At 46.8% G+C, this 16,906-nt stretch overlaps 6 protein-coding genes across 6 annotated transcripts; 2 read left to right on the plus strand and 4 right to left on the minus strand.

The window, feature by feature from the left end:
- Window positions 1-3,629: 3,629 nt before the first annotated feature.
- LY89DRAFT_566089 (uncharacterized protein) lies at window positions 3,630-4,793 on the plus strand (the record flags this gene model as incomplete). Its single annotated transcript, XM_018208538.1, has 2 exons — window positions 3,630-4,413; window positions 4,474-4,793. Coding segments are annotated over 2 exons (1,104 nt in total), but the record flags the coding sequence as incomplete, so codon positions are not given.
- A 1,566-nt stretch (window positions 4,794-6,359) lies between these two features.
- On the minus strand, window positions 6,360-8,447 carry LY89DRAFT_766872 (31 glucosidase; the record flags this gene model as incomplete). Its single annotated transcript, XM_018221736.1, has 2 exons — window positions 6,360-8,213; window positions 8,277-8,447. The coding sequence occupies 2 exons, from the start codon at window positions 8,445-8,447 to the stop codon at window positions 6,360-6,362; spliced, it is 2,025 nt and encodes a 674-aa protein (XP_018061426.1).
- Window positions 8,448-9,168: 721 nt separating this feature from the next.
- Window positions 9,169-10,742, plus strand: LY89DRAFT_702506 (sugar transporter; the record flags this gene model as incomplete). The annotated part of the gene is made up of 2 exons (XM_018217258.1): window positions 9,169-10,186; window positions 10,222-10,742. 2 exons carry the CDS (start codon window positions 9,169-9,171, stop codon window positions 10,740-10,742), a joined length of 1,539 nt encoding a protein of 512 aa, XP_018061427.1.
- Window positions 10,743-10,935: 193 nt separating this feature from the next.
- On the minus strand, window positions 10,936-12,048 carry LY89DRAFT_691886 (DUF1772-domain-containing protein). The gene is made up of 3 exons (XM_018216426.1): window positions 11,695-12,048; window positions 11,424-11,626; window positions 10,936-11,258 (listed from the first exon to the last, which is right to left on the minus strand). The coding sequence occupies exons 1-3, from the start codon at window positions 11,875-11,877 to the stop codon at window positions 11,135-11,137; spliced, it is 510 nt and encodes a 169-aa protein (XP_018061428.1). The 5' UTR covers window positions 11,878-12,048; the 3' UTR covers window positions 10,936-11,134.
- A 342-nt stretch (window positions 12,049-12,390) lies between these two features.
- Window positions 12,391-13,761, minus strand: LY89DRAFT_766888 (oxidoreductase CipA; the record flags this gene model as incomplete). The annotated part of the gene is made up of 4 exons (XM_018221737.1): window positions 12,391-12,873; window positions 13,024-13,304; window positions 13,441-13,666; window positions 13,729-13,761. 4 exons carry the CDS (start codon window positions 13,759-13,761, stop codon window positions 12,457-12,459), a joined length of 957 nt encoding a protein of 318 aa, XP_018061429.1. The 3' UTR covers window positions 12,391-12,456.
- Window positions 13,762-16,372: 2,611 nt separating this feature from the next.
- LY89DRAFT_743076 (uncharacterized protein) lies at window positions 16,373-16,770 on the minus strand (the record flags this gene model as incomplete). Its single annotated transcript, XM_018220917.1, has 3 exons — window positions 16,373-16,543; window positions 16,596-16,682; window positions 16,750-16,770. The coding sequence occupies 3 exons, from the start codon at window positions 16,768-16,770 to the stop codon at window positions 16,373-16,375; spliced, it is 279 nt and encodes a 92-aa protein (XP_018061430.1).
- Between the last annotated feature and the right edge of the window lie 136 nt (window positions 16,771-16,906).

The following is a 16,906-nucleotide window of genomic DNA, read 5'->3' on the forward strand; positions in this document are numbered from 1 at the left end:
TTAGGAAAACTTAATCAAGTTGAGCACAAAGCTCCTACCTAATAGGTGACGACCCAGAGTTATATAGACAATAAGAAACTTGGATTATAGCTGGATCAGCGATCCCACGATCTAAGGGTACTAGATCTATAAGATCTAAATGATCCAATCACATGACCCCAAGGCCCACCACCAATCGGGGAGCCTCGCTTGCTGAGCCTATAGTCCACTAGTCCCGTGATCGTAACATTTTTATTAATAAAATATTTTTTTAAATAAAAAAAATTTAATAATTTTTAAATAATATAATAATATAATAAAAAGTTTAGTACGTAAACGAAATATCGTGTCACGATCACGGGACTAGTGGGCCTCAGGCTGCACGGTGGGTCACGTGATGGAGTTTTACCCTCCCGTAAAACTCTAAGGTACAGTAAAACTCCAGGAGGGGGTTTTACTCCACGACACTCAGGTTCTATATAACCCTAGGTTGTCACCCGTTAGATAGGAGCTTCGTGCTCAACTTAATTAAGTTTTCCTAACTACAACATCATTGCCTTATCTTACTTCATTCACCATACCAACCCACGTGACCTTACCAGGGTAAGGAGAGAGTCGTGACATATCGATTCGATTATTTTTTAAAATTTAAAAAAATAAAAAATAAAAAATAAATGAAGAGAAAATTTGGATATATATACGCCAGGGGAAAAGGATGTCATGTGAGGAGCTAAGCCGTAATAGGCTTAAAGCTAGGGAACGCCACTATTCCCGGCCTGGCCTCTGTCGCGGGCGATTAGGCAGGCGATTAGGTCAGGTGACAGGCGATTAGCCAGGCGATCCAGGTGATCCGTAACACGTTTAATAGTTTAATTTTAAAGTTATTAAAGAATAATTTAGATAATAATATAATAAAATGTTTATTTAAGGAGTGTGTGTAAATGTTAGTAATTAGAATATAAAAAAGTAGGTAGTCGACTTTTGTGACAGTTTTATTCGAATATTAAGTTCACAGTAAAAGAGTTGAGCTAAAAACTGGGCGCAGAACCTGTCGATATTCGCGTGTGATAACTGACTTGATTTCTTAAAACTACAGGGTTGTCCTCATGCTTTATATAATGCTCGAACCCACTAGCTGATGACAGGTGTCATCAGTCGAGGAGTCGTTGCATCATGCATTAGATCATACCCTTGAACTAGTACTACACCAACTAAGAGTAATGATTCATCCATTCCTCAACATATGCTCAACCATAATAGTCTATGATGACTGCACAATGAGTGAACATTCAACAATCCCTTAGCCTGGGCTGCCTACAGCATGCATATTCCGACCGTAAAATGGTTGCTAGACCATGGAAGTAATCGGAATACCACCATCCGATCCCATCGAGACAAAGAACAAAGCAATGATTAGTAAGTCCGTTGGTACAAATGAGTAGATCGAAAGTAAACCGCAACTGACTGTTATGCCGAAGTACAATGCTCGAGCTTGTCTCAGGAATACGAGGCATCGAACATGGCAGGCGTCCTATCGGTAACCATCTCGTAAACTCTACCCAGCCGATCGACCTTTTGGGTCCGTGGGTCGATGAAATCAGCTTTCATGCAGATGGGACTGGGTGGGATCTTATTATAAGCTTGCTTGGAAGCTCTTCAGAAAGGCTCGGTCTACGTGCATTAACTCCTGCAGTTGCTTGGGTCCTGCAAACTCATGGTCCAGAAATCCGCAAGAGTATAGAGACGTCACCGCGTCGACTGCAAGATATGCTTCACCGCGCGCTGTGGGCAGGGAGACCTGATCTAGTGGACTTGATCTGGGCCGAACTCGGAGCTCAGGTGAATGTATCTGACTTCAGCGGCTTTGGTGCGCTGCATCGTCTGGTTGCTAGGCTAACTGGGGAAGTATTAGACGAACAGATACCGGGAATCTCAGCAGCGGTAGGAAAACTTCTCGAGAAAAGGTACAGTCCACACGATCTTGGTCATGAAGACCTCTATTCAAATGAAGGGGAGACACCTTTGTCTATCGCCATGCACTCTTCTGGTGCATTCTGGCATTGGCGCAACATCTTGCAGAATATCGGAATTGATCTAGAGACGTACACGGCACGTGAAATACAACAGAAGTCGAGGCTAACAGACTCAGGATGGCGCAAGGAAGATCTCATAGTGTTGTTCCGGTTCCCATTCTCCTCCTCGTTCTATAACGAACGATCGACCTGCCGACGGTGTAAGAAATGCTTCTACTTTTCGTGGGAAACTTGGTGGCAAGAGGTTCTAAGAAACAGCCGCGAGAACTCTATGGAACATCTGGGCACCGCTGACCAGACTCGCATCTGGCGTCCCTTTCATCAGTGGAATGACCTAGTACAGGATGATTACTTCAAAGGGTGGGTGCAGGTCGTGAAAACCGAAAATACCACTTTAGGTACGCATTCAGGGGAACGATTGCAAGAACACGTGGAAGATCCCAGAGTGTGGCAAGTAGGCCGACCAATTATCCTTTCTACGGAGGATACTGTTACTTTGAGTGCTACACTACTTCCGACGCCAGATGATGACTGCGATGAGAATTCCGCAACCAGTGAAACGAATACGAGAGAACAACAGGACGCTAAAACCTCAATTGGTGATTCGAAGGAAGAAAAGGTTAAAGCGATGTGGTCGTACCGTCGTGACGAAGAGCAGTTATGTAAAGGCTGTCGTCTTGTTATCCTTAAATAAAGGCTGATTCTGAGGCGTTGGTCCACCGTTCCAAACTCATAATATAAAGCAGCAAAGCCGATTCGAAGCCCATAGAGGTGTTCGAAAGATTGACAAGAACACTAAGGAGGGCGCGCAATGTGAAACTTCGATCCATTCGATTGGTTCCTCTATTGTCGTTATTTTCGTGCGTTGCTTGATGAGCCTCGCTCCATCCTGTGACTCGCAATATGCAATTGTGCAAGTCTTTAAACCACGCCAGCAAGGGGTTTATGTGACCCTGTTGATGCGACGAAGTAGGAGATATGGAGAGGATAGGCAGGAAGTTATAAAATCGCGAATAGTCTCGGAAAGTAAGGTTAGAAGTCGCGTTAACGACTAAACGATACGTACAGTAAACTACGATTTTTTTTTATCGAGCTACAGTAAGCGCGTGCTCCGGCCCGCTGCTAGTATAAGGGCATCGCGCCGCCCGCCCGCCGCTTGCTCGTTTCTCACGATTTTGTATGCATCGGCCTGATGTGGTAACGTACAGTATCGAAATGGAGGTTGTCTGGGAAGTGGATACTGCCGAATTTTCTCGTCGAAAGAGGGCAGCAAAAGCCTGTCGAACATGTGCCAAGAACAAGAAGCGCTGCGTCCATACCTTTACTCGGCCAGGGCAATCCCCAGCCCAGTCTGATATTCCTCATGTCACCTCATCATCTTCAACTCCGACTGCCGCTAGCCATAAGAATCTGGAGCGGGATGCAGAGCACACATCGCGATCGGACAGCGCTTCATCAAGTGCCAGAGGCGTAGCACAGGGTTCTCAACCGGAGATTTCATCCTTAAAACTGTCCAACGAACAGTTACTTCATGTGGATGCACTGGCCTCTGATAGGATATCAGTCGGCGTGGCCAGCAATCCAGAATGTGTTCCTGACAACGATGTGCGCCATGCACATTTGACAGAGCCCCAAAGGAACTACCTGAGGTCTGTTGGTACTTTCCGAATCCTTCCAAGAGCAACGCAGGATGTACTGGTGACGACTTACATCGCCAGTATCAATGGTCTCTTGCCAATCCTCGATTCTGGAAAATTGTTTCGCCAATATTCTAGCGGGCAGGCTTCGAGATATCTGATCCAAGCTATCTGTCTAGTGGCATGCAAGACTCAACAGGCAGTGCCATATCTACGACTGTCCGAAAAGGGAGCACTGCTAACTCCTATTGAATTTGCGAGAAAGATCTATATTGGCCTTGATGCTGCTATGAAAGCTGATTTTGAGCCAAACCGCGTTACAAAGATCCAAATCTTGGCTCTTCTGCATGTGTACAACGATGGGACGTACGGCATAGAGGATTCTTCCGCGCATCTATCTCAGGCCATACAGCTGGTCTGGGCGTTGAAGATACATTTTCACTGGCCTGGCCGCTCGACCGAGGACGAGCTCAGCATGCTATGGTGGTCATTATGGAGTCTTGATCGATTTAATGCCTGTATTAGCTGCACGCCGATCATGATTAGAGATAGAGACATACAACTAGCTCGACCACCGTTAGGATCTGACCATCAACTTCAGGTGATGGCCATCTGGCTCAGACTTGGAGACCTGCTAGGGGAGGTGTTTGATCTATACCGACCCGTAGTAGCCGAGAATCTGATCGAGTGGGGCGACGAGTTCATCTCGTTCTCAAAGCTCACTGATGGCTTGGAAGCCCGTATGTTCCAGCCATCACACTGGGGTGAGCAAGCAACTCTAGCAGTCTTGTCATTCTAGATATTATGCTGACACGCATTCAAAGTTGCTTTGGAACTATGCTTTCAAGTAGTAGCTATTCTCTCGTGTCGCTATAACAAGCCTGGATCCGTATCCTACAAACGTCGTATTACTGCCTGCGATCGAATTCAGACACTGATGTCTGAGAATCGCCACACGCAATTACCTCCCTTACCTGTAATTCCGTACGCAGCCACCCTATCTTTGACAGGCGGACTCTGCGTATTACGAGATGCGCAAAGGGAACGGAAAATTGCGCAAAAAGACGTCGCTGTACGTTCTCAGATCCTGGAGAAGTTAAGTTCCTGCTGGCAGAACACGGAGGTGGTGGCAAAGCTAGGCAGAGTGGCATTGAGGAGTCTGAAAGAGCCTTCGTCCAGAGCACAGGACTTTACCAATCTCCTGACTGGTATTGACGCAGATACAGAAGCCAGTAGAGATGCATTCAACGGGCGCGTTGGTGCAGCCAAGTTCACCAGGGCGCGAATCATGACTCCTGGAACCAGTGCAGAAACCGACGATGACCTGAATTCAACCGACCCTGTTTCCAATGAAGAGGTGGAACCTACTGTTGCTCAAAGTGTGCAGACATCCGAAGTTCCTCAAAATTTCAATCCAGAAGCACCGATATATCCTAATCCAGGAATATATCTATCTCAAACGACCCGTCAACATATGCCCCCTGCCTTCCCACCAGCTGCAGCACCTGCCGCTGACTTCCCAACCCTGTTCGGAAGCGCCGAGTACAGCCAGGGATTCAACCAACACTCTTTCTTCGAAGGTTTTTTCGACCTCGGCATGCCGACGAGCTTACAGGATGTGATGTCCGATGGGACCCTGTTTCTGAATGAAGTTTTGGACGACTCTAATAGTGTCGATAGTTATGCAACACAGTTGCAAGAATTTTAGGAGTCAGGACACGGCATCACGGGGACAAAGTATGGTGGTAAAAGCTCCATTGGATAAATTCTATGATCAATATCATGCGTATTATCAGCAATGAACCACTGCCTACATAAATTCCATTGGAAGAACATCTGCGAGTATGCTTTACACTCTGAGGACAGTACTCAAGTGCTGAGACGCCCTCGACGTATTGGGGAGCCATAGCTTGGGTGTCCCCTGACAAGGCCCTGTAAGCGAGCACTGCTGACTTGCGGGACAGGCTTCCACGTTTCTCCGCAACAACAAATGCTCAGTTTTTACTTTTATTAGACAACAAGCAGGACTACCCAAGTTGCGCCAATCAGATCTGAAGGTCAACTTGTCATGTTCAGCCTAAATCAGGGAAATTTCCATGGTCTGAGTTTATTGCATGTTGGTCGGATGATCAGCTGGATTTTTGATGAGAAATACCAATGGCTAGACTAGCTGAAAGGCTTTGTCTAGGTATAGCGTCGGTCGGCGGTCCGACTGCCAGACTGGGAATAGTATGCCAAGATCTATTCCCACTAAGGCGGATAACAGCTTACCTGACATTCACCTCACCGAAGCTTTTCAGCTTTTCATCCTCGAATTCGTTTCCCTAAGTTCCCGAACCCTACCCCGCTTCCTAGCAAAGCGGATCGATCCGGTACTATCCTGTCGTGAGGCATGCCAAATAACTGCCAGTGTCTTACTTCAGGAGTTTTTTGGGCGCCTGGAGAATTTCATCATATGGCTAGTCTTGGAATTACGGGTTGAGATCTCTTAGTCTAGTCATACTACCTAGTTTTTACTGTGTAAAAATCAGGAGCGTGGTGCCCGAGCGGTGGGACCCGACCTTCAAGTCTTGAAGACAAAGGGAAAATGGAATCTAGGTATGTTGGATATGACAAATAGTGCTTTGAGTGCCAAACTCACACGAGATGGTGTAGTAAGAGTGCAGAATTATCTTGTAGTTCTGAATTAGTGCGCTGATACGAGATGTAGCTATAGCTTGACCCATACTGGCATATCTTCAATGTTAGTCTCAACCACGACGGTCTGTCCACCATCAAATTCTCTGACATGCTCATCCTTCACCTCTCCTATCTTCAACAGTGCCCATCTAGCATCCTTTGGCAGATAAACCTTCCTTTGCGTAGCCCCAGGCTCCATGATGGGCGCACACAAGTATTTTCCACCAAACATGTACTGATCCTCAAATTCTCTTCCCCAGCATGCCTCATCATGGGGGAACTCCAGGAACATGGCTCGTATCACAGGTGTTCCCTTCTCACTTGCTTCTTTCATCAAGTTCCGCGTGTAGTCCCTCAATCTCTCTCGAAACTTCATGTACTTGACCAAGATCGGATAATTGTCATCGCCGAAACTCCAGACTTCGTTGTCAGCGCCACTACGGCACTCACTTCCTCCGCCGTTACCGACCTTGGCCTGGACTGGGTCTCGAAAGCCATGCAGCCGCATAACGGGGCAGAAAGTGCCCCATTGAAACCATCGTACCAACAGTTCGCGAAACGCTGGATCTGCTGTGATACCGCCATGGAAGCCTCCAATATCTGTGGTCCACCAGGGAATTCCAGCCATACCCATGTTGAGACCTGCAGCGAGTTGGTTCCTGAAACTGCTCCACGAACTCGCTATGTCGCCACTCCATACTAGTGTGGCATATCGTTGGGAGCCTGCCCATGCACATCGAATGAGATTCAAAATGCCGTCCTGTCCACCCAATTTCTGACCTGCCTCTAGCTGGCCCTCGAAGAATGCTTGAGCATAGTTGACAGGATATATATTTCCGACGCCCGATGTGCTGCCTTTCCAATACCTATAGTTGTCAAAGTCGTACACATTGTACTCCGGCTCGGCCTCGTCGAGCCAAAAACATCGTATGCCTTTGTCGAAGTAGTTTTTCTTGGCGATCTGCCAAACATACTGCCTTGCATCTGGATTGGTGAAATCTGCGTGTATCGTATTACCCATGAAATCCATTGCGATGGGAACTCCTCGCTCAGTGCGCACAAGGTAACCTTTCTCCAGCATTTGAGGATAGTTTTCGCTGCGCTGATCGACGGTTGGCCAGATGGAGATGAGGATTTTGATGCCGAGATCATTGAGCTCCTTGATCATATCGTCTGGATCTGGCCAGAATTGGGGATCGAACTTCCACTCACCCTGAAGAGGCCAATGAAAAAAGTCTATCACAATCACATCCAGTGGGAGCTCTCTCTTCTTGTACTCGCGGGCGACCGATAATAGTTCGTCTTGTGTTTGGTATCGCAGCTTACACTGCCAAAAGCCAAGACCGTATTCAGGCATCATTGGAGCATGGCCAGAGACGTCGGCGTAACGGAGCATGATTTCCTTGGGTGTTTCCCCTACCACAATCCAAAAGTCGAGAACCGTTGTTGCATTTGCCTCGAACGTCATGATGTTTCGAGCGAAGACAGCACGACCAACCGAAGGATTGTTCCAGAGCAAACCATACCCGAGGTTGCTCACAAGAAATGGAACGCTTGCTTGAGAATTTCGCTGGGCGAGCTCGATGTCCAAACCTTTCAAGTCGAGGTACGGCTGTTGATACTGTCCCATGCCATACAGCTTTTCATCTTGAGATTGTGACTCGAGACGGTAGGTAAGGTGATAGTCTGCCGCGCCTGTGCCATGGGATTTGAATTCTCTTGCGACAATTTCCAGTGCCGAAGTCTTGGGATCAAACACATCAAGTCTGTTCCGGGCGTATTCTTCGAGTATCTGCTTGCCGGTAATGTTGTTCTTGATAATGAGTTTTCCGGTTGCTGTCACAAATGCCGTGATTGCTCCATTGGTGATTGATGAATCTTTGATCTTTTGTAGTGGCTCAACACTGAATATAGATGGGCCGCGCAAGGTCGTCTGATCAGCCGGGACGGTGATAGTGGGCTTCAAATCGGGAACTTCCTGCGATAGTGCCCAATTCTCTGGCGGGAAGCTTTGAGCTTTGGTGCTGCGAACGCGAAAAGCACCAGGCCCCCAAGCCTCAATTTGGAGATGCTCGCCGTTGTAGCGAAAGTTCAAACAATTGTTCTCCGAGTCAAGCATCTTAAAGTCCGCGGCAGATGAGTTTAAAGAGTAAAGGGGAAAGAGGAATGAAGAAATGAAGGAGCATAAATCACTACCTAAGACAGTATCTAATAGGTTTCTTTCTCCTATTAACGAGGTTCCTCGTCGACTTTAATACTTCCCAAAATCTCGCATTCGATGTTCTCGTGAGATCCGCGAGAAAGAATGGAAATTATTCGAAGCACATGTGGGATCTGCCCTACTCACTCTAGCTTCAATTAATACTGATCATCCCACTACTGAATGAAGCAGGCGGTCCGACTGCCCTTTCGGGCGTGAGCCGCCGGCTGATCCAACCATGTTGTCGGGACCGCAAATCCTGACCCCTTCCAGCACTAGCAACTGTCCCTGTCCCCAGTCCGGGGGAAGGCGGGGTCTCCACGATATTGTGAGACTTAGAGCACTGTTCTATATAATAGAAGACTATTCTGCATTGCCAGACACCTTCACCTCAATTCAACACTCTGCGTTGTCTTCTTCTGTGCTTTCAGTTTTTCTTACCCGATCTTCTGCCAAAGAAACAGACACATTATCACAAGGAACATTATACCTTCCTTACAATCTTGTTATTCGCACACAGACGATATATCGAACGAAAAAGTTACCATCCTACCCTATTCAACCATCCCCTGCCGTGCCCATCATGTCGTCTCCGAATCCAAACGACGAGAAACAAGACAATGATATCCATTTGGGCCACATGGAGGCTACTGCCGGCGAAGAGTCCGCCATTGCCAACGATTGGAAGGTTGTCACTGCGGATGGAAGACAGGCGACCATTGCAGAGCACAATCTGACGTTAAAGCAAGCCATCAAGAAATACCCGAGAGCAATCATGTGGTCTGTGTTTGTATCCCTGGCCATTATCATGGAAGGATATGACATAGTCCTCATGGGTTCTCTCTTCGGCCAGAAGGCCTTCCTCAAGAAATACGGAAATTACTATCCGGCCATAGGGGAGTATCAGCTTTCCGCACCTTGGCAAAGTGCTCTTGGCAATGCGCCAAACATTGGTGCAATCTTTGGAGCACTTGCCAATGGCTACTGGGTCCACTACTTTGGGTACCGACGGGTTCTCCTTGCTTCCCTTGTCGCAGTGGTTGGGTTCATCTTCATCTCTTTCTTCGCCACCTCGGTCGAAATGCTCCTTGTCGGAGAGATACTGTGTGGACTTCCATGGGGAGTCTTCGCAACCATGGCGCCTGCATACGCCTCCGAGGTTTGCCCTGTAGCGCTTCGTGGCTATCTGACAGTCTATGTCAATCTCTGTTGGGCCTTCGGTCAGCTCATTGCTGCGGGCGTTATGGAGGGTTTCCAACCAGTCAATAGTAAATGGGCATACAAGGTTCCATTTGCGGTTCAATGGGCTTGGCCTGTACCGCTCTTTTGCATCCTCTTCTTCGCTCCCGAGTCACCATGGTGGCTTATATCCAAAGGCAAAATCGAAGAAGCAGAGAAAACGGTCATGAGGCTCACTTCAAAGTCCATGACATCCACTGATGCTAAACAAATTGTTGCAATGATGGTTCATACTCACGAAATTGAGCTGGAGGTTGAGACTGGTACAAGCTATTTTCACTGCTTCAAAGGAGTTGACCTTCGACGAACGGAGATTGCATGTGTCGTATTTGGAGCCGAGATCTTCTCTGGGCTGCAGTTGGGTGGAAACCCTACTTACTTCTTCGAACAAGCAGGAGTGCCCGATTCGAAGCTTTCAAGTTTTCTGTCGGCGGCCTTGGACTTGCTTCAATAGGAACTATTCTGTCATGGTTTCTAATCGCAGCTATGGGTCGTCGGACGATTTTTGTTGGTGGCCTATTCCTCTCGGCTTGCTTCTTGTGTCTGGTGGGTATTCTCAGTGCGGCGTCAAGTTCAAGTGGCAGCAGCTATGCCCAGGCAGGGATAGTGATGTTTTGGATGTTCCTCTACTATTCTACCATTGGACCGGTCTCTTACGCCATCATCAGTGAGACATCCGCAATAAAGCTACGCAACAAGAGCGTGTGCTTGGCAAGAATTACTTACTACCTTTCCGCTATTGTCTGCGCAACTGTCAGTCCCTACATGATCAATCCGACAGAGGGAAATTGGAAAGGCAAGAGTGGCTTCTTTTGGGGAGGGACTTGCTTTGTGTGCTTCATTTGGGCATTCTTTCGACGTACATACGAGGAGTTGGATGTTCTCTTTGCAAATGGTGTAAAAGCAAGAGACTTTTCATCCTGCGTCGTGGATGCATATGCTGAAGACGAAACAGCCCGAGTCAAGCGCGAATAGGAGGACACAGTGAGCTGAGACATGTTATTGATTTATGATTTGGCAAATTTTGGTTATGCTAGGAGTTTGTTTCCGATGCCACTACAATCACTGAACGTACTTGTGTTAAGAAAAACTGTACTAGATTGGCGGCTCGAAGGAAGGCACGAACGACTGGGAAATGATCATTCGTCTACTTCGTACAAATATTCTTGAACACAGAGAGAGAACTGTCGTTCTGATTTGTCACTTGATTAGGCATAACAATCCTGATAATGGTCCACTCGACAGTGATCGCATTCTTACTAAAAAGGACCATCTGATTAACATAAACATGAAAAGGCTTGCTTTCGGTACCAAGACTTGTTCAACCAATCTGAGCCTTGCATATCGTCCAATTCAGGCTCTAGGTCTCACGCAATCCTGACAGTAGCCATAAGTGCTGCTAGCCCAGTTGCCCAACCAACTCCGTAGCCGATGTAGCGCACCTTGTGATAGGTATCCCAAGTCGTTATCAACCTCATCACATCGCCCTCTCTATAAACAGATTAGAAAGCACCTTTGACAGAGTTCTACAAACCGAGAAGCTCATCCAAGTAATTGAGATACATCTGTCAAAGCTTTGGGCAGCAAATCCCCTAGCTTAGCCCGAAAATCTAGATCTTTGAAATGAACACAAAATAGAAGAGAAGTCTGACATACTCTTGGCTTGACAGTTCCTGCTTTTCGTTCATCTGAAGTAGTGCTTTGTTCGTAGGCATAATCACCGTGAGTGTCCAAGGGATTATACTAAGAGATGAGAGTGCAGAGATGATGCTGAGATTGCGAATGAAGTGATCCGGTGCAGTGAATGCTGCAATGGCATGGAGTCCTGCAGTCAAAAAGGTACCGCCAACAATATAAGTCTGTTGAATCGATTAAATCTATGGTGATACCATCGGTCTGAGTGGGAAATCTTAAATTGGATACGCACTGCTGAACTATTGAAGAACAACGACCAGATCCTAACTTTGTCCTGCTTGCTTAGTCGACTTGTTCCGATCTCTTCTTTGATGATTGGAACGGGGCCGACGAGTGAAAGTCCAACGTTGCCGAACAGGATTGGGGAAGTGACCAGGAGACCAAGTCCGAGAGGCCACGCTGCGGTGGGAATCATATCAAGATGGGACAGTAAAGACATGATGGCTGGAGTTCCTGAGATGTCCAAGAGACAAGGTATGCAACGCAATAATTGATTCCAGAACTGAACTGTGTGTTGAGAGGAGAACGAATATGAGGGAGAATGAGAAGGGAGAGGATGGGAGGACAGAAGAGGGCTTCGATAAGGTTCCCAGGCGTTGATTATGTCAGCCAGGTTGACGCGGGAAGTTGTGGCGGCGGCGCATGTATTTGCCTGCTTGCATCTGTGACCAATTATAGGACAATCCACTGGAAGGGTTACTGTTGATATCCCCGTCAGTCGGGCTATGCGAAGCTTCTTCGCTTTCGCTAGCCCTGAATCAATGCGCTTGCTTTCTTAAGTCCGGCTTCCAGACCCAGAAAGTCGCTCTCTTCCGCAAAATCGCGCACACGCCGTCAGGTGGAGTCAATGCAGTGTCATATGCAGGTGGCCACGGGAGGATAATAATTATCACACTATTGAGCATCCTGAACTGAACTTATTCTTTTACCTCCACCTAGTGGCTTCTCCTCACTAGCATCGTATCTCTCGACAATTCAACGTACATACGTACACCTAAAAGGGGGTCCATCCGTTCTTCACCATCTCGACAACCTTCTTCGTAGCATCGTCAAGAGATTCCTGAGGCAGTCCGAGCAATCTATCACTAAGTCCCCACCTCGACCCAAAATCACCGACCCCGTCAGGATAAAAGATTCGGGCGTACGATGCCGTCGGAAATCCAAGCATGGCGTTACCACTTTGCAGCTCTGCGAGGCCTCTCTTAAATCTCACCTCTGTGACTTCAGAGTCGATCGTCCAGTCGCTGTCTGTAGTTTCAAGTACTCGATTCAGACTATCAAGCATATCCCGTTGGCTAACCTTGAAACTGTTGATATAAAGTGGCTTGTTCTTCCAATCTGCCATGCACGGTGATGGACCGTCCACGGGCAGGCTTAAGAAAGCTGCGACAGCACGTCCACATTGGTCCCACTGATCAACAAATTAGCACAGTAAGAGAAAAGGGACAGTAAGGAGCGTCCAAATGAACAGGATATATTTGCTCTCCTGCTCGGCTCCTGGGACAGCTCCCATCTCCGAAGCTCCAGAACAGCACAGTAATTTGTATGAGAATAGGCTTACAGTGCTGACATCGATTTTGGTGTTACCGTCATCATAAAACGTTAAGCTCCTGTCAGCGACATCGAATCCAAAGAAGGGTTCCTTGGATGCCAAGCCAAACTCGTACCAGAATCCGCAGACCAATACCACCCGAGACACATTTACTCCCTCAAACTCGGCCAAGCGTGCTTTATAGGACTTTCCGTTCAGGGTCTCCTCCATAACAGCTTTGTTTTGAATGTCGCCACCATATATGTTCGGCATGACCCAAGAAACACCAGCTTCTCCCGCTGCCTTGAGGACTATTGACTGATCAGTTTACACTGTTCCATAAGTGTAGAGCCTATAGGCTCCTTCGAGGAGACGGAACATTTGTTTTTTGATATGCGGCTCCTGAAGATGATCTTGAATACTAAACAGAAGAAGAGTTTGACGTACTTCTAGCATGCAGGTCTCCTGGTGCGTTCATCGAGAGAGTGATGATCAAGAACTGCTGCCCCGTGAGGGCTGGGATGAGGGATGCATCATCATCGTAATCCACTACGGCCACTTTAAGCCCTGGGATAGAAGCAGTCTTGCTGTCCTTGTGGGTGATGGCAGTGACTGCGTGCTTGCCAGTCCTAAGGATCTCTCTAGTAAATGCACTCCCAATCCTACCGCCAGCCTAGAGATTTGAGTCAGTGCTCTCCTATTCAATAAACTTGCCAAGGAGGGTTTTTAGCTCACGCCAATAATTGCAACTTTTTCAATGTGAGCCATGTCGTCTTTACAATTGATGAAAAAGGAATAGAATGTTGGACAAAGAGTAAAATTATCTTCATGTCGCCAGAGTTTTATACCAAGTTATGTGGTGTAGAGTGTGTAGCACTTAAAAGAGCTCGGAGGTATCGTATTAACTCCGCGTGAAGTGCTGTATGATATTCATGATCACCGCGGAGAAACCCACTTAAAAACCGAACATGACTATTTTGAAGATTTATTTTCCAATCATTAATGTCCTAACTTTTACACAAATTGATATTATACTACTGTGCAACCGCCTATGCATAGAGCGAAGGCACCTTCGCCAAGAATGATACCTGGTTCGTTACCTAGAGCATGGTAAGTCATCTTGTTATGGACAGGTCTCGCTAACGTAATATCATACACACTCTAGAACGATGACACCGCCTGTCTCAAGCAACGTCCTTGGTACGTGTTGCAGAGACGCGCCAGATCACCTCAATGCCAATGCTGTTAAGATATGGCCGTGGGCTACGCATATGGTGTCGGCACCGTGAGCCCCTGCTTGCAGCGCAAACTACGAGCATTTTTGATATCCGCTATCAGACTATCAAGGCGGGTGTTAACTTCTTTGGGTGACTCAAGTAATTTATGATAGTATCTTGACCTGCTTAATTTGCGCTGTATACGTGACCTGCTCAACGATATCGCATGCATCTCGAGGATCTCTGACGCCATGTGTTTGAGTCTCTGGGAATATATGCACAGGATGCTCCCATGTCTGTTTCGTGCTGGTAAACACTTCACAGTCTGGCCTGGGTACAAAGCGGGTTTCTCGCCTTGGGAAAAACGCCATAGTTCCACATATATCCTTTGAATGCAAATCGATTACGAACGTATCTCGGTTCCACATTATTTGTATCCTACTTAACAGGGTTTAGAGGTACTCTTCTTGAAATCTAGTACCACTTTCAATTAGCAAGTTGCACAGGAGAGGCTTGTATGTGGACGAAACCTCTTTCTCGCCTCATATTTGACGTTTATCCATCGCGGAATCTCTACTACCAGGTTCAATAATGTATGCTCCGGGTTTAAATTTAGCAGGATGACATATTATGTGGAATAGGGAATCGCGTTCTGTTCAGACCAAACAGGAAAAATCGTCGTGTTCAGCTGTCCAGATCTTCTTGCAGAGAAAGTTGGAGTTGACGTGTTCGGAGACAGGCGTAGATTCCACGCGTTGACTGGTAAATTAGAAGAAGCGATCTGAATGCAGGTTCTAGACACAGGACCAAAGAATTTTTGAGAAAGCACTTGATTGTCTTTCTACCTACCTAGCCCCCAATCACAACGAGTTAGCTGTGCCCGGCTCGTTGAATACCCTTACGAACAACGCATCTACCGATACCCCAGCCTTGAAGAAACACGCTTGTTGGACCAAAACTACACGAGCCGCCAGAATCGAGAGCCCGAGTCTTACGGCGTGGTGGGCCCCAGCTCTCTCCGATGCCCTGAAGCGGATCATAAGATGTCATGATGGGGGCGATTGCGACAGTGGTCTACTGGGAAATGGTAGACCATATTTGCTGTTCTGTCTTTTGTATGATATTCCTTGGGCTGAGCTCTGTGCTCTTAGATTTTGGTAGCTGTTCGATTTAATTGAAGAGTAGTGCGAGCCAGACTATGGTTGCACTATGGCTTCACAATTGCATGATGATAATGTCGGTCCGTTGCCGAGTGCACTGGGAACGAATCAAAATTGCTAGGTATTAATAATGATATTGGATTTAATATAGAGAACGGAAGGATGTCACAATATAATTTTGTTCAAGAGTTGTACTATGAGTATTTAGAGTTTATAGACTTATTATTACAGATGAGGTGGGGATCACACTGTAGAAAGTAGAAAGAAAGGCTTTTCGCTAAATTTCAGGAGGCGCCAAGGTACTAGCGAGTTGGGTCCTGAACAAGCCCCTCAATGTAGCGAGTCTGAGCCAACACATGCCCGCTCAGGGAGCTTCATGACGCCTCCTCGCCAAACTCTTTGTAGTGCATTGTACCCGACAACTACTGAATTGGAATGGTGTCACTGTGGAATTGATATGCAGACAACCTTTCAAATGGCTCATCTGAGGAGATCTTGCGTGTTAATTTTGGCAACGCACGCTGGGAATACAAGTTCAACAGTGGATTGAATCTCTTGATGCCGCGTCGTAGTATCATGTTACTCATGCGAAATGTCTGAAAGAAGAAACGTTTGATTAAGATCATTACGATTCATTGATGATATTTATCAACGTAGGTTCCAAGTGTTCCGAAATATTTTATGGCCCTGATGTAGCTAGAAAATGCCATTGCAAAAAGTTTGATTTTCTTTTCTCCAATTTAATCGTATTCTTGCAACATTTTTGAAATTTGAAGATTTTGGTAGGCACTGTGTCACATGTCTGTCACGTGATACGCTATTAAGGGAGATCGCATTCCATATTTGCATTTCTTGTGGTCCCCAACCATCTAAGGGAGTTCCTCTCCTCCTCTATCTTAGCTCTTCAGAGAAAAACATTACACTTCTGAACCCTCACTTCTATTCATCTGTCACACTGTCAAATACAATCTTTACATTTTAAAGTTCCGCACATCTACCAGCTCATTTCTTTGAAGGATCCACCACTTTTTTCGAAGGCTTTGCTGGGTTTGGTGGTGGAGGAGCTCTTGCCATTGAGGCAAAGTCATCAGTAGGTGTAGCCAGCTTAGGATGCTTGGCTTCCCAATGGATGGCCATGTTATTCTTGTTGTCGATCTCAGATTTGCACTCAGCCTATCAATGTTCAATAACTGCACAGAAGATATATGCTGAGGGTCTAACGCACGCAGGTAAAGCGATGACCTTTATCTTTCTTCAGGATTGAGTTGCCGCCTTTGTTCTTGGCTGCGAGAGCCTTTTGTTGAGCTTCGATCTAGTCAGGTCAGCCACAGGCCCACGCTAGCACAGGACCACGGGACGTTATTGGTAAGGAGGATCACCTTTTGAAGACCTCTTGCCATGGTGAAAGGATGGGAATGACGCTGTTGAATGATCTGCGCAGTGTGAAGAAGATACCGAAGTGAGGTGAGGTGAGGATGCACCGTCGCCATCCTCCCATCGTTGAAACAAGCAGAGGCGGTGAAGGAAAAATGAATT

The sequence above is a fragment of the Mollisia scopiformis genome, assembly GCF_001500285.1.
Source record: "Mollisia scopiformis unplaced genomic scaffold LY89scaffold_38, whole genome shotgun sequence".
NCBI classification, from domain to species: domain Eukaryota; kingdom Fungi; phylum Ascomycota; class Leotiomycetes; order Helotiales; family Mollisiaceae; genus Mollisia; species Mollisia scopiformis.

Coding starts and splice junctions, on each gene's coding strand:
- LY89DRAFT_691886 (XM_018216426.1), bottom strand. CDS start 11,877: ATGATTCCCACCGCAGCGTGGCCTCTCGGACTTGGTCTCCTGGTCACT. Junction 11,627..11,694: donor TGTTCTTCAATAGTTCAGCA/GTGCGTATCCAA, acceptor TCGATTCAACAG/ACTTATATTGTTGGCGGTAC. Junction 11,259..11,423: donor CAGGAACTGTCAAGCCAAGA/GTATGTCAGACT, acceptor ATCTGTTTATAG/AGAGGGCGATGTGATGAGGT.